The sequence below is a fragment of the Cordyceps fumosorosea genome (genome assembly GCF_001636725.1).
Source record: "Cordyceps fumosorosea ARSEF 2679 chromosome Unknown scaffold_18, whole genome shotgun sequence".
Classification (NCBI taxonomy): Eukaryota; Fungi; Ascomycota; class Sordariomycetes; order Hypocreales; family Cordycipitaceae; genus Cordyceps; species Cordyceps fumosorosea.
This window is the reverse complement of record NW_017387318.1, coordinates 213593-227851: the sequence shown is the minus strand read 5'-3', so window position 1 is coordinate 227851 and position 14259 is coordinate 213593. Positions and strand designations below refer to the sequence as shown.

Sequence of the window (14259 nt, the reverse complement as noted above, 5' to 3'; positions counted from 1 at the left end):
AATGGCTGGCCAACTGGAAGAAGGGTGGGCTGAGTTCTTGACCAATACTCTGTAATCAATACTGATTGCTGCGGCGCGAAAAAGGGAGCCCAAAGCCATTCGCAAGGCAATTGCAACAGGGGTAACCCAGGCTGAAACGATGATTTGCACCGAATCAAGCTGCCTGTTAGCTCCACCACCATCACTTGGTGCGCTGCTCAAGACTGGACTGCAAATCCTCACCTACCACTCGCTATCAGCCGTGGAGGGCGCTGGAGCCGGTACGGATATCTTTCCTGGGGTGTCTGGGGGCCGACGCCACTGGTCGTCCTCTCTTCTCTCAGGAAGCCTGCTCCCTGACTGTTATCCGCGAAGAGGCTAGTCATGAGTTTAGGCGGGCCATAAGAGCCAACCCCTGATGAGACCAGCCAACTATTGGGCCCGGATCTTCCGCCTGCTGCAGCCTTTGTCAGGCCCGCTCCCAAGCCTTGTCGCTTTGATTTGTACATGGTACCAGTGTGCCACGGCATTGTCGTCCTGGCCCCCTGGTCCGTCCACTCCCAGTCCTAATATCAACCGTGCCACCGCCCTCACCCTTCCAACTCATTTGTCTCTCTCCCACCTAGGTGTCAAATGGCTGGATAGCAACTGGTACCAACCGTCTTTCCAGCTTTTCAATCTGGACCAGTCTACGGAGTAGCCCTCCAGAGTCCCGAGCCGAAGTAGAGCTTCACTCACTCACCATGCCTCCGTCTCTCAGCGCTCACCCGAGCTTCACGCGCCCGCGCACCGGCGAGCGGGAGGGCCGGCCGCTCACTCGCGACCAGACCGGCGACACCATGCTCATCCCCAGCCGAACTTCCTCGCTTCACTCTCGCATCACCCAGCCGATCCCCTCGAGTTTCAACGCCAAACCCCAACAGCGCACCCCAAAGACTCTCACGCATGCTTACCTTGTCTGCGGTGTTGGCCGCGAGCCCTCACAATGGGTCAGAGCCCCAGCGCCTGTTCAGGGAAAGATTGGCCACATGAAGGGCGCTGTCAGCCAGTTCTGGCTGCCGGAGATTCTGGGGAGCAGTCCTCGCCTGGAGCAGGACAATGAAATCGCCAGAGCTCTCCATGCCGCTATGAGGGTTCGTACATGGAAACTATAATCTCAGACGCCAGTATCTAACACTGACTTTTCAGGCTTGCTTCCCCCACGATGTTGAGATTTGCACCGGCCGTAGCCAACCTCACTGCTCGCATCATTCTTTCGTCCTGCAGCAGGACTCATCGCAGACCCTTTACGGTATCTGCCTGCGTGTGTGGTCTCGCGCTGACGAGAAACGAGCTGAGACGATCCGTGATCTGCGCAAGCGAACTGAGACCGACTTCTACGATAACCCGGATGAGACGTACTGGATCCCGTACTGTCTCTCCTTCCTTTCCCGATACCCTCTGTATAACCTCCTTGGCGATTACCTGCGTGGCATGTGGATTCACTGGAACAAGGCAACGAACCTCTTCCACGCCGAAGAAGTCTCGCGTATTCTCAGCTTCCCGGCGCCCCGACTCAACGACCTTGTCCGTATCGACATGAAGGATTACGCGCTCTGCTACCAATTCCCCTCATCACCCACTGGATTCCAGAATTTCGCCATGTGGCCGCTCTTTAACTGTCTGTCTATTCCCAATATTGTCGGTGTCATTGAAGCTGCCATTTCACCTACCCGCCGCATCATCTTTGTCAGTCACTATCCTGCCATGCTCACTGTTGCGGCCGAGACTGTCCGATATTGTGTGCGAGTCTACGAATGGAGTGGCCTTTACGTTCCTGTTGTCCATGCCCGCCATGCCAGTGAGCTTGTTCAGGAGCCGGGGCCTTATATCCTCGGCGTCACTGCTGAATGCCGCTCGCTCTTCAACGCGCCCAACGACGCTCTCGTCGTGGACCTTGACCGCAACTTTGTGCTCACTTCCAGCCCCCCTACCGCACTCAGTCCCGGTCAGCGTAACAAGTTCGTGACTCGCTTGACCCAAGCGCTCAATGGCGATGTTGTTCCCGCTGGTGTGCCGCACCACCTTCGCTCTGCTTATGGTGGTGGTAAGCTTGTACCTGCTGGCCAGATTATTGTCATGCGCGGCGAGGTTGAGTCCATTCAGGATCCAGAGTGGTGGAACCAAGACTCCGTCATGGCTGTCATGGACCACGTCTGTGAGAAGCTTGGCCGCAACACAGGTATCAAGGCTGTCTTTGGTGGTTCGGTTAAGAAGCCGCTCATGACCAAGGTTTCCATGAGACATCTGAACGAGATTGTGCGAGAGCGTAACCAATATTCCCGTGACGCTCAGGAGGCTTGGCAGGATTTCATCAACCTGAAGGGCCGTATGGACACGGAGCTCAACAAGGTCAACAAGCGCAACAACTATCTGGTTGAAGAGCTTGAGAGCTGGAAGCAACAGTTCCTCAAGTTTCAGGCGTTTGCTGAGCAGCTCACGAAAGAGACTCAGGATCTCAAGGTCAAGATCGAGACCCACAAGCGCGAGAACCGCCGCCTTGCAGGTCTCATTGACCAGCAGAAGGAGGATAACGCGCGCATGTCGACCCGCCTCAGCGGCACCGAGAAGCAACGCGATGATGCCCTCGAGGCCCTGGTACTTCAGCAAGAGATCGCTGAGGAGCTGGAGCGTGAACGGAAGAAGAACAAGAAGGAGCTCTCCCAGCTGCAACACACTAGCACAACACTTGTGCGCCAGCGTGACGAGGCTCGCCGTGTTGTCCTTCACCTTCGCAGCCTGATTGGCGGCCAGAGCCACCACATGGAGCACCTGATTCAGTCGCTCACCAAGCCCGACGAGCTGGTCAAGGAGATTGAAGAGGGCTTCTACGACGATCTTCCCGGCGACGAGGAAGAGAGCACCGAGGGCATGACCGAGGAACAGACGCAGTCTCTGAGGCTGTCTCGCAGCGCCAAGAGGCTTTCGGCCGCCAGCTTCGCCGACGTCGCTGACCGCCACCTCAAGGATAAGACGGACGCGATTGCGCACATTGTTCGCAACATTGCGGATCAATGCCAGGCTGCTGTCGAGAGCCTGCAGATGGCCCAGGATGCCGAGACGCCGTCTCGCCGCCACAGCAACCTGCCCAGTGCCGCCCAGAGCGACGACGACAGCCACTCGGCTGCCACTTCCGAGGTTGGCGAGGAGAGGCTCCGTCGCCGCTCCGGCCGGCCCTCGAGCATCCCCCCCACGCCCGACCTGGTGCCCAACCGCAGCAGCACCGCCATGTCGTTTGTCTCGTCGACGACGACGCCGGAGCGCAACAGCGCCCAGTACTACCAGCAGCGCGAGGACGTCCCCACCAAGATTGTCGAGGACGACGAGGAGGAGTTTGAGGAGGCCCGCAGCGACAGCGCCGCCGGCAACGAGCAGGGCGTCGTCGCAAAGCACAGCGACTCCCTGCTGCACAGGCCGTCGGGCGCTCGCATCAGCGCCCTCGGTGGTACTCGTTAAGCGGTTATCACAAGGAATATCGGCTATGGAAAATGACAGGTTTGGACATTTTGCTTTTTATCACTTTTCTTACTACTTCTTCTTGTTCTCTCTGGCAAGCTTTCTCCCGGACGCGTCATGATGGCGGGCCATTATATATCCTCTTGCATTGAGACTTTTTATTTTGGGTGTATATATAGTTTTTCGTGGCTATATGTATTTGGCAGGCGACTTTTTGGATTGTCTTTTTCTTTTGCTGGGCACTTTTTTCTCGTCCTTTTTAAAGGTCCTGCGACCTGGGCGTTCTTTTTGACATTTTAGTCTGTTGTATCTATTTGTATCTACTTACCGACGACTTAGCACTGTTTGTTTTTTATGTAGGAGACAGTTAGTATGACTTAATATTGATTCGACTTCAATAATGAAGGGTGCTCTCAGCGTAGTTGGTCGATTTTGCAATGTGCGAGCACCGAAGGTACCTACCTGTGGCGTCGTGAAGCTGCTGTTGTTAAGGCTAGCGCTAAAGAGGCCAGCGATGGCAGTGATGATCGTGACGATTAGTGATGATAGTGGCGATAGCGATGATAGTGACGATAGAAGATCCAGCCAGTGATCAAGGGTTTTATCTTTCTCAATTTCTTTTCTAGTTTCCACATTTTCTGTCTTTCTCTGTTGTTACTACCAATTAACTCCCTATCCTGCCTATCCTGCCTACCACTCCTGATCCTCCTGATCCTCCCGATCCTCCCGATCCTCCCTATGCCTTTTTAACCGAAGCCGATGAGCTGAGTGCTCTGGCCGCAGGTTTGGCCTGCCCCGTGCCCGTGGCCAGCGTCGAATCTCTCAGCTGAAGCATGAAGCCGATGAGACGACGAACCAGATGCTCCATGTGTGCTGCATCCTTTGTGATGAACGGGCCAAATTGATGCATGATCAGGAACTCGTCCGCCGGCGGGAGGTTTCGCCCCGTTGGCGTCTGCGATCGAGTCGTCATGCGCGTCGGCGGCGGCGGCTTGTTAGCCGCCGCCCCGTCAACCCGCTTGTGTGATCGGACCTGATTCCCGGTTTGCGGCTTTGCCGGCGCCGGCCGGGGACCCGGCCGGCTCTCCGTGGGCCGGCCCCTCCCCTCAGGCAGCGTCTTTACCTGCTCGTTGTACGAGCCGGAACCCTGCGCCCGGCGCTTGTTCGCCTCGGCGTCGAAGTCGGGGGACCTCTCGACGGGCGCTGTACCCCGCAAGCTGATCTCGCCCTGGATGTACCGCTGATACTCGTCGCCGTACTCGCCGATGATGATGTAGATCTCGTGGCGATTGTGGGAGACCATCAGCCGCCTGTACCTTCCGGACTTGGACCGCTGCAGCAGCCCCTCCTGGCTGTGCCCGTGCTGTGCGATCCAGCAGGCCATCTCTGCGGTCTCCTGGCGAAGAGTGCGTTCCGCGTGCTGGACTCGCACAAACGGCTTGGCTTCGCAGATGGCCAGAGGTATCTCGGAAAAGTTTGAAGACTGCCCATCCTCATCTTGATCCTCATCTCGACGGCAGAGATATCCATCAACCTGGGCCTGCATAAGCTCGGTCTTGGTCCCCTTGATGAAATTCTGATTCTTCCTGCTGTTAGGCTTGCTGGCAAGCAGATGCAAGCCCAGTCGCGGCAGGATCCAGTTGAACAAAGGCACCTCGGCTGAGATTTCCTTTCTGACTTCCTCAAGTAGGAAGAGGAGCGCCGTGTTGGGGTACATTTCATCTTTTGAAGGATGGTTGTAGTCTGACTTGGCGGCCATATGGAAGGGCTCGACATAGGGTGTACCGTGGGGCCCCATTTTGGTCTCATCGGACTGAGCTGTTTTCAATTTCATGTTCTCAAATTTCGCCCGCAGACCGTGGATAGCACTGCCGTCGCCATCATCGTCGTCGGCTGGAGAGTACCCTCCTTTGAACACATTTCCCTTGAAAGGGGTATTTTGAGATGGTTTGATGTGATAACAGGTCATTTCCTGCAAGAATCGCACCGTTTCCCATCCGCCACATTCGATATCCGTGGCAAGACCCAAGTCATTTCTGATGGCTTCCAGATACCTTGTCCAAAAGCGAGACATCTTGCTGAATAGTTCAGCTGCTTTAACATCATTGGCTGGCGACACGTAGCCTCGGTATTCTGTTTTGTCGTTGTCGCGATAAAGGTAATCCATGAGATCCAATCCCGATTTGATATCCCAGAAGGCGCGAAGGTGAAGAAATTCAGAAGGACGAATGTTGGAGCCAGACTCGTATGCAGTCTGCGCCACGTGCATGAGCTTTTGGCCACTCTTGACGGCAGAGTCAATAAATTCCTCCCGCTGAACCAGCGCAAGCCATTCCTCGACCGACTGAGGGATGCTTGCCGGGATCTGGGACTGTTTGTCCATTTTGTTGGACTTGTCAGACGAAGAAGACTGAGCGGACGAAGAAGAGAGTAGACGAAGAGTAAAAGACGGGGGAAAAAGAATTTAGTAGAGTTGAGCTATGAAAAGAAACAAGAGGGATGAGTGATGGAAAGAGACAAGAGAGCTGGGTTATACGAAGAAACAAGAGAGTTGGGTTATAGAAATTAACGAGAGCCGGGTGAAGTGATGTAAAGAAACAGGAGTTGAGTGATGGAAAGAAACAACAAGCAGAGGTACGCCGGGCCTCTTTATGGTAAAATCCTGTGCCATGAAAATCCCATGAATGGACTGAAATGGAGGTCAAGTCAGAACATTGCAAGCGCCCTGGAGGAGAGCGAGAGCCTTTGGGCGCATCTAGGCAAAGTTCGCGATAGGCCAGACATGCGACCACGACACCACACTCGGACGGATGAGTTACATGAACGGGAGTGCTGCTGTGCGAGCTGTGAAGCCATAGCTGTGACGAATAGTGTACACCAAGAATAACAATAGTGCGACGTTTGGATAGCCTGCAGGCTGCAGGCCGCTCCTGCAGGTAGCCGGCAGCCAACCCTGGAGTACTTACCAACGGATTAGCCGCCGAAGGGATGCGGCAGTGACGGGCGTGGATAGGTACACAGGGGTAGCGGCCTGGAACGAAAAAGTGTTGGATATATGTCGTGATAATGTGTACTAAAGGAATAGAAAAAAAAACCATCTATTAAGCTGATGTGATGGACAATTGAGATCCAAAATCTTTGTGTAGCCGTACCACCATAGCCCGCGGTGTTGATTCTGTGGCACCAGCTGGGACTCGTTATCGGACCTGGATTCCTGCTCTTACGTACTGACGGAGTACAATGCTCCCTGATGATCCGTGACCCTGAGCGGCCCGTTCCTCCCGAAACATCATTATTGCAAGTTTGTCACGACCACGAGGCTCGCTGCGCCCCGTTGCGCGGCCTGCTCTCGCCAAGGCCCGTAGCCGCCCAGCCCTGCCTGCATCGCCAATCGTCAAGGCGGATCAAGAGTTTCGCCTATTCCTGTGATGCATCCAAGTCGCGTCATTTTTTCCCGGCGGAAACAAGACGAACAAGGCACCAATGCTACCGCGCTGCTCGAGAGCCAATCACTAACGGTGGGCCTCCTCTCTAGACAAACAAGCTAAATCAGCCTGCAACCGTCATCTGTGGCGGGCGCTTCGCCCCGTCTCCGTCAGGAGCAGCCGGTAAAGTCGTCAATGGCTGATACAACGTCTGGCCAACCGGTCCAGAGGCCATCCAGCGGAGCATGAGCCACGCATCTGGGGGGGGCTCCTCCCCGGACAGGTCGAGCACTCGGGACTGGCGGAGCACAAGCATGTTGCGCTTCATGTCAAAGTGCGCCTGGGTGAGGCGCGCCGTCTCGTTCCCAAAGTAGGTGCAGACGAGGACGGGCTTGACGAAGTGGTGGGTGTAGCAGGCCCCGTGAACCTGAAACTCGGTCATTCTCACGGCCGCCAGCACCTCGGACCGGATCGCGACCCCTTCCTCGGGGTGGCTCGAGTCGACCATGACGCAGACGGAATGCGGCTTGTCAGCCGCGGCCTCGACAAAGTACGCCCACGCGCCGCTGTACTCGTGCTTGCGGTATCTCCCGTTCCCGCGGAATTGGTACCATGGAAGTTCGAGGCCGATGCGCTCCTTGATCTCATCGTCCAGGCAGATCTTGGGGCGCTCCGGCTCGTCGCGACTGAGCAAGTGAGTCAGCATTTCTGCCCTTTTGGGTGACAATGCAGAGTGGACATGGGGCTCCAAGGCTTACACGGGCGGCCGCCAGACGTTCTTCGAGATGGTCTCAAGCGCCAGGAGGCGAGCTTTGGACCACTTGAATCGGTATTCTCCGCACATCAGGGGTGACCACAGCGAGGGCAGCCCGTCCGCACAGTCTATCCATCCCGCGCCCCAGGAACTGGGGTATGATTCCCATTCGAGGCTGCCCTGGGTCCAGTCGCACGGGCTGAAGAAGAGGGCGGACGCGTCGCGCGTCTCTCTGGCGCCCAAATTGTCGACGTCAAACGATGCGCCCCGACATATCCCTAAGGAATCGAGTTCCTCGTCCGAGACGGTCTCCCTCGTGTTTGCGAGGAGGCAACCGTACATTTTGGTGAGGCGCTCGAGCTGCGAGTGCTCTAGAGCGAGACGCGCCGGGGCGACCGCGTCCGTATCCAAAGGCTTAGCCAAGCACGCCATATTTTCCTATCCAAAGTTATTGCTGTTGCGATAACGCAAAAAGGATGCAGGTCTTGCAATGATGCTGTTAGATTCAAACGAAGGCGATTGAACTTATTGGGGTCCAGTTGGTAGGGATCATGCTAAGTTGGCGTTGTGTGGATGTTTTGCTTATTTACGACAACAGTGACCAGGTGGCCTGGCCATGTCGTCAGAGCAACGACATTGTGACGACGCGGGGCGTGACGAAGAGCTGCAGCATACATCTAGATTGTACATACAATATTCTTTCTTGAGTCGAAAAGCATATAATACGTATCAGATACCTACCCTCTGTCCTCTTAGGCGCGCTCGTACAAGAGTTGTTGTCGCAAGCCAGTGCAGGAGCTATTCGTATTGCCAGTGGTCAATTCGGGGCCACTGTTAATTAGATTAGCTAGTACGTCCATGACATCAGCTTGGGGCCACCACTCCGTCAGGGCATCAGTAATAAACCACTATTTAGGTAATAATTCCTAATAAAAAATGACAATTGATCGAGTACGAAGTGCCACTGGGCTGGGCGGGCTTAGTGGGAGGTGCTCTCAACGGATTCGTAGGTGGTATGTAGGTATGTATGTATGCACAACCTTCATAGGTACTTGATAAGGTAGTACTGAGTTGTACATATGTACATATATGCATACATGACATGGATATGCGCTGATAAGATAAGAGTGCGCGATACAACTTTTTTATCCAACAGCCATCGCAACAGGAACCTTTTGTCTTCTCCCACCTTCAACCTCAACCATAGACGTTCAGCATGGCCGACCCAATGCTGACGTCGCTTTGCGCCATCTGCCACGTCGCTCCGCCCAAATACAAGTGCCCGCGGTGCGGCCTGCGCAGCTGCTCGCTCAAGTGCACCACCAAGCACAAGGCCTGGTCCGCCTGCAGCGGCACGCGCGACCCGACCGCCTACCTTCCCCCATCGCGCCTGCGTACTCCGGCCGGAGTCGACCACGACTACAACTTCCTGCACGGCATTGAGCGCTCCCTCCAGCGCGCCGAGCGCGTCCTCGTCGACGAGCGCCACCTCGTCCACCCCGAGGAGCTGCGGCCCATGACCGTCCAGGAGGTCCGCTGGAAGGCGGGCCGCGATGGCCGCAAGCGCAAAGTCCTCGTCACACGGCTGCTGCGCGACGCCAAGGGCCGCCGTTTCGAGCGCTTCCTCGCGCAGAGGCTGCGCAAGCTCAAGGTCGAGGTGCTCTGCATGCCGACCGGAATGACCAGGCAAAAGGAGAACAGCACGACGCTCAATAGGAAGACGTCGAGGATCAATTGGCAGGTTGAGTGGTTTCTTATTGATGACGATGCAGAGGCTGAGGTGGCGCGAGCGGAGGAGGATGAGGCGAGCGAAGCGTGCAACGCGACGAGGGTCTTGTCCAAGGTCATGGACAATGTCCCGCTCCACGAAGCGTACCGGACGATGCTCGACGAACAGGAAGCCGCGAAGCGACGGCAGGCAAAAAAGGACGGCCGCACGATCGACGAAGAACCCATATACCATGGCAACTTCCCCAAGTCCCGATGCCTGCCGTCCCGTACAGCCATGCAGGATCCGCAAACTGGACTATGGTTCACCTGCACCGGGCCCAACGTCGAAACTTGGCCTCAGGAAAAACAGCTCGAATACCAATACTTCCTTGCCCAGCCGCAGACGCGGCGGCCCGACAAGCGTCTCGCCGTATCCCCTCTACAGACGACCGATTGCCTCCGCGACGTCCTGACCAATACGCGCGTCCTCGAGTTTCCCACCATCATTGTGCTGCGTAGCGGGACGGAATTACCAGAGTCATATATACTAGGACCCAAGGACTCGATATCGCCGATGGCAGCGCCAAGCGGAGGTAGCAAGCGCAAGGACGGCCCGGCTGGTGGTAAGGAGGCCGGCGACAGGGCAGCCAAGAAGCGCAAAAGTGATGACGTGGAGGAGGGTGAGGTGGACGAGTATGAGGATAGCGATGGTGGTGCGGGAGGGTTGGTCAAGGGCGCCGTGATTGATGAGCAGAGCATGGACGAGAACGAGGACGACGATACTAGCAGCTCTGGGTCACCGAGCGAATCGGAGAGCGACACAGACGACTAGCATATGGCGGTGCAGGAGCCGTGAACCGCATGCGATTTAAGGCGAAGGTGTTAAGGAATTTGTTTGTCTACTTTAGATTTTGGGCTATGCATTACAGGCAGAGCTGCATTGCATTGTACAAAACTTGTAAAGCTACAGTACGCACTTTCTAGTCCCCTAGAGGTGTAGATGCATATTGAATTTGGTTGGAAAAGCATAACTTGGCATAAACCAACAATTTAGCGCACCATGTTCATTGCGCTTGACTGAGCACCCTCGCACTATTACAAACTTATGTGACCGGAGGAAGCAATTAAAGCCACTGACTCTCGTGAAACATGGCCTTGGCTCGCAAGGATCGTCTCCTAGACGCCGTTCGTGATACTGCACTCCTCGTCCCACCACTGCTTAAACAGGCGCAGCCGCTCAGTTCGCTCACGCCCCATCTCGCTGCCCGCTCCCGTCTTCATGAGCGGCACTAGGTGCAGGAGCTTCTCGTCAAAGTGTTTTAGGGAGCCCTGCAGCGGCCGAGTCGTCTTGGCACCGCCATACGTAAATAGGCGACCGATGCCGACGGCGCCGATGGCGTCGAGGCGGTCGGCGTCCTGCACGACGGCGAGCTCCCGGTGAGTGAGGGCAAGGGCTGCCACGGCATCGGGGTCCCGGATCTCGCCAGTGTAGCTGACGCCGTGGCAGATGACCCCCACATCAGTCGCGAGGGAGTGGTCGGCGCCGAGGCTGGTGAGAAGCTCAAAGAGGACCGTTTTGGGGTCCTGGTCGGGCTGAATGTACTTGCGGTCCGCGACGTCGTGGAGCAGGGCGGCGAGCATGATCTTGCGGAGAGAGCACGTTTCATGGGTGAGCTCTCCGGATTCTATAGAGCGACGGTATATGCGGGCAGCGAGAGACGCGACGCGGACAATATGCTCCCAATCGTGAGAAGCGTCGAGCTTGCTCATAAAGTCGTACGAGTGAAGCGCAGCTAGGGAGACGAGCTCATCATCGGCAAAGTCAGCAAGGAACGAGGCATTCATGGCGATGTAGGATTGCGCAGTTTGAGATTGGCACTTCTACATTACCACGAGATTGCATCTCGATTGACGGCCAGTTTAAGAGCCAGCTTTTTACTGAGTCACGCCGAACTTGTATCATGCAGAAGACGAAGACATCGTGGGGTCGGGCAGCCGCATTTGCTGTACACCAGCCACTGGCGGCGTGGGGCGGCTCAACGCCACACGAGTTTGAGTGTGTAGTTGTGGCTGGAGGCCAACTCAAGTCAACCTACGATCAACAAAACACGGGGCCGGGAACCTCGATAACTCACGACATCACGAACTCAATTGCAATCAATAGCAGCAGGATAATACATCTCAGTCTACCCAGCACAGCAACCGGTGCACTCGACTGGCCTCTCGACGCACTCCGCATCATGGTCTGATCGACCTCGTGTTGCAGCCGCCCCCTCTGCCACGACCTAGCAAATACACGACCGCACACCACAGCCCCGTCATGGACGACACGCCGACGCCGAAGCTCTCGGAGCTGCTGCGGCACCCGGATGACCTCGACAAGATCCCCGGGCTCAAGCGCGAGTTCGCACGCAAGAAGGGTGCCGTCGACGGGCAGCTGCGCAGCGGCCTGCGGGAGCAGCTCGAGCGCACGCAGTCGGGCATGCAAGGGCTCGCCGACGGGCAGCGCACGGTGCAGCAGATCAAAGACGAGATGATGCACATTGACCGGCTGTGCTCCGAGTCGCAGACCATGATCCGCGACTTTGCCAGCATCAACCTCGTCTCGCAGGCGCACCGCAACTTTGGCGCCGTCGAGGCGATGCGGCGCAACCTCGAGGCCTTTGACGGGCGGCTCGTCGCGGTCGAGGCCATGCTGCAGGCCGACGACGAGGACCGCGAGGCCATGCCGAACCTGCTGCCGTGCCACTACGAGCTCACGCAGCTGCGCAACATCCGCGACGACGCCATGGAGCAGATCCAGCGCGCCGACGACCCCAGCCTCGAGGCTACGCTCGAGGACTACTTTGCGCGCCTCGACGACGTCGTCGACTGGTTCGACGAGCACGTCGGCCTGCTGGCGATGAACCTCATCAGCCTCGTCGTCAACGACAACAACGGGCTGGTGGTGCGCTTCGCGCTCATCATGGAGGCCGAGGAGCGAAGCGACCGTCGCGTGCGCGCGCTGCGCGACGCTCTCCGCGACCACAAGGAGATGGCCGTGCGCTTCCAGGGCATCGCCGATGGCGCCAAGAAGGAACGCGGCTACAAGGAAAAGTTCCTCGAGGCCATCCGGCTGGCCGCCGAGCAGCAGTTCGCGGCCGCGCGCGAGGAGTTCCTCGACGACCCGAAGCGGCTCGACAAGATCATGGCCTGGTTCTTCAACGACCTCAACGCCGTCCGCGTTGGCATGACCCCGCTCATGCCCAAGCGCTGGAACATCGCCAAGGTCTACGCCGACATCTACCACACCCTCATGCACGACTTCCTCGTCGGCATGGTCGACGACCCCGAGGCCTCGTCGGCCCACACGCTCGAGATCGTCGGCTTCCCCGAGAAGTACTACCGCAAGATGGCCAAGATGGGCCACGCGCAGGAGTCCCTCTCCCCGCACGTAATCGACAACCGCGAGGCTGAGCTGGTGCGCGACTTCCGCCAGCTAATCATCCGCTTCCTCGACGAGTGGATCGAGCGCATCTTCGCGCAGGAGGGGCGCGACTTCGCCGAGCGCAACGTCGAGGGCTCCAACCTCGACCAGGACGAGTACGGCTACTTCCGGACCAAGAACCTAGTAGCGCTGTGGCGCATGCTGCGGGAGCAGGTGGACGCGGCGGCGAGCTCGCAGCGCGCCGACGTCGTCGAGGGCGTCATCGACGCCATGTTTGCGCGCCTGCGCGCCCGCCAGCAGCAGCAGCAGCGCATGCTGGAGGAGGAGGCGCTGCGGTACGAGGCCGGAAAGGTGCCGGACCTCGAGGGCTTCCAGGCGCTGCAGGACTGGCTCGTCGCGACGGCCAACGACCAGATCGCGTGCATCGACGATGCCGAGGACGACGGCGCCGGCGCCGGCCCGCGCCTCGGCTACCTCTCGAGCTTCCGGCAAAAGTTCGAGCCGCACGTCACGCCGCAGTACCTGGAGCGCGTCGAGCAGGAGCTCGCCGCGCTGCGCGACGGCTATGTCGACTGCAGCACCTGGTGCATCAACCGCTTCGCCCAGCTCGTCTTCGCCGTCGACTTCAAGGCCGTCATGCCCGACTTCTTCACCCCGCGCTGGTACCCGGCCACCGCCATGAAGCAGATGGTCGTCACCCTCGACGAGTACGTCGGCGACTACCGCGCCGTCCTCCACCACTCCCTCGTCGACATCTTCATCGAGATCTTTGCCGACGAGCTGCTCGTCCGCTACTTGTCGTCCGTCCGCAACAAGGGCGCCAAGCTCCGCCGCGCGGACCCCTTCCGCGACAAGCTCTTCAACGACATCGCCACCGCGTTCGAGTACTTTGGCGCCCTGCCCAACCCGGACGTCGGCGCCTCCATCAAGCAGACCTGGCGCGTCACCGAGGGTTTCCTCGCGCTGCTGTCGGCGGACCGCGCGGCCGTGCCGGACGAGTTCGCGGCGCTCAAGGCCGCGTACTGGGACCTGCAGATCAGCTGGGTCGAGGCGGTGCTGCGCAGCAGGGACGACTTTGAGCGCGCCATGCTCAACGCCGTCAAGGCCCGCGCCGCCCAGGTCGAGGTCGTGCGCGGGCCTGAGACCATCATGGCCAAAGTAAAGTGAAAGAAGTAAGCAATGGAAGATTCAATAAATGACATGGAAGCCTGTACGAAGGGAGACAACGTTGGGTGTGTGGAGATTTGGTGGTCATGCAGAGCGAGATGATATTTATGATGCGCATTCAAGAAACGTCTACAGTGTTAGTTGGCGGATAATAGAGCGTTTTGACTTTCCTGTGAGGTACGGGTCGTGGGCTGATGTGTGAACTTGTGAGGTAAAGTAAAGAGTTACAAATTACTATAGATGACGTCGAATGACTGTATAAAAAAGCGCAAATGAGAGACCTAAAACAACTCCATATAAAA

General features: G+C 57.4%; 6 protein-coding genes across 6 annotated transcripts; 3 read left to right on the top strand and 3 right to left on the bottom strand.

Annotated features, from left to right (window-relative positions):
- Window positions 1-722: 722 nt before the first annotated feature.
- On the top strand, window positions 723-3474 carry ISF_06746 (DENN (AEX-3) domain protein; the record flags this gene model as incomplete). Its single annotated transcript, XM_018850350.1, has 2 exons — window positions 723-1112; window positions 1168-3474. The coding sequence occupies 2 exons, from the start codon at window positions 723-725 to the stop codon at window positions 3472-3474; spliced, it is 2697 nt and encodes an 898-aa protein (XP_018702390.1).
- Window positions 3475-4210: 736 nt separating this feature from the next.
- On the bottom strand, window positions 4211-5857 carry ISF_06745 (hypothetical protein; the record flags this gene model as incomplete). Its single annotated transcript, XM_018850349.1, has 1 exon — window positions 4211-5857. The coding sequence occupies one exon, from the start codon at window positions 5855-5857 to the stop codon at window positions 4211-4213; it is 1647 nt and encodes a 548-aa protein (XP_018702389.1).
- A 1166-nt stretch (window positions 5858-7023) lies between these two features.
- ISF_06744 (hypothetical protein) lies at window positions 7024-8085 on the bottom strand (the record flags this gene model as incomplete). The annotated part of the gene is made up of 2 exons (XM_018850348.1): window positions 7024-7585; window positions 7658-8085. 2 exons carry the CDS (start codon window positions 8083-8085, stop codon window positions 7024-7026), a joined length of 990 nt encoding a protein of 329 aa, XP_018702388.1.
- Window positions 8086-8869: 784 nt separating this feature from the next.
- ISF_06743 (Zinc finger, HIT-type) lies at window positions 8870-10195 on the top strand (the record flags this gene model as incomplete). The annotated part of the gene is made up of 1 exon (XM_018850347.1): window positions 8870-10195. One exon carries the CDS (start codon window positions 8870-8872, stop codon window positions 10193-10195), a length of 1326 nt encoding a protein of 441 aa, XP_018702387.1.
- Window positions 10196-10539: 344 nt separating this feature from the next.
- On the bottom strand, window positions 10540-11208 carry ISF_06742 (HD domain-containing protein; the record flags this gene model as incomplete). The annotated part of the gene is made up of 1 exon (XM_018850346.1): window positions 10540-11208. One exon carries the CDS (start codon window positions 11206-11208, stop codon window positions 10540-10542), a length of 669 nt encoding a protein of 222 aa, XP_018702386.1.
- A 475-nt stretch (window positions 11209-11683) lies between these two features.
- ISF_06741 (exocyst complex component Sec6) lies at window positions 11684-13957 on the top strand (the record flags this gene model as incomplete). The annotated part of the gene is made up of 1 exon (XM_018850345.1): window positions 11684-13957. One exon carries the CDS (start codon window positions 11684-11686, stop codon window positions 13955-13957), a length of 2274 nt encoding a protein of 757 aa, XP_018702385.1.
- Window positions 13958-14259: the final 302 nt, after the last annotated feature.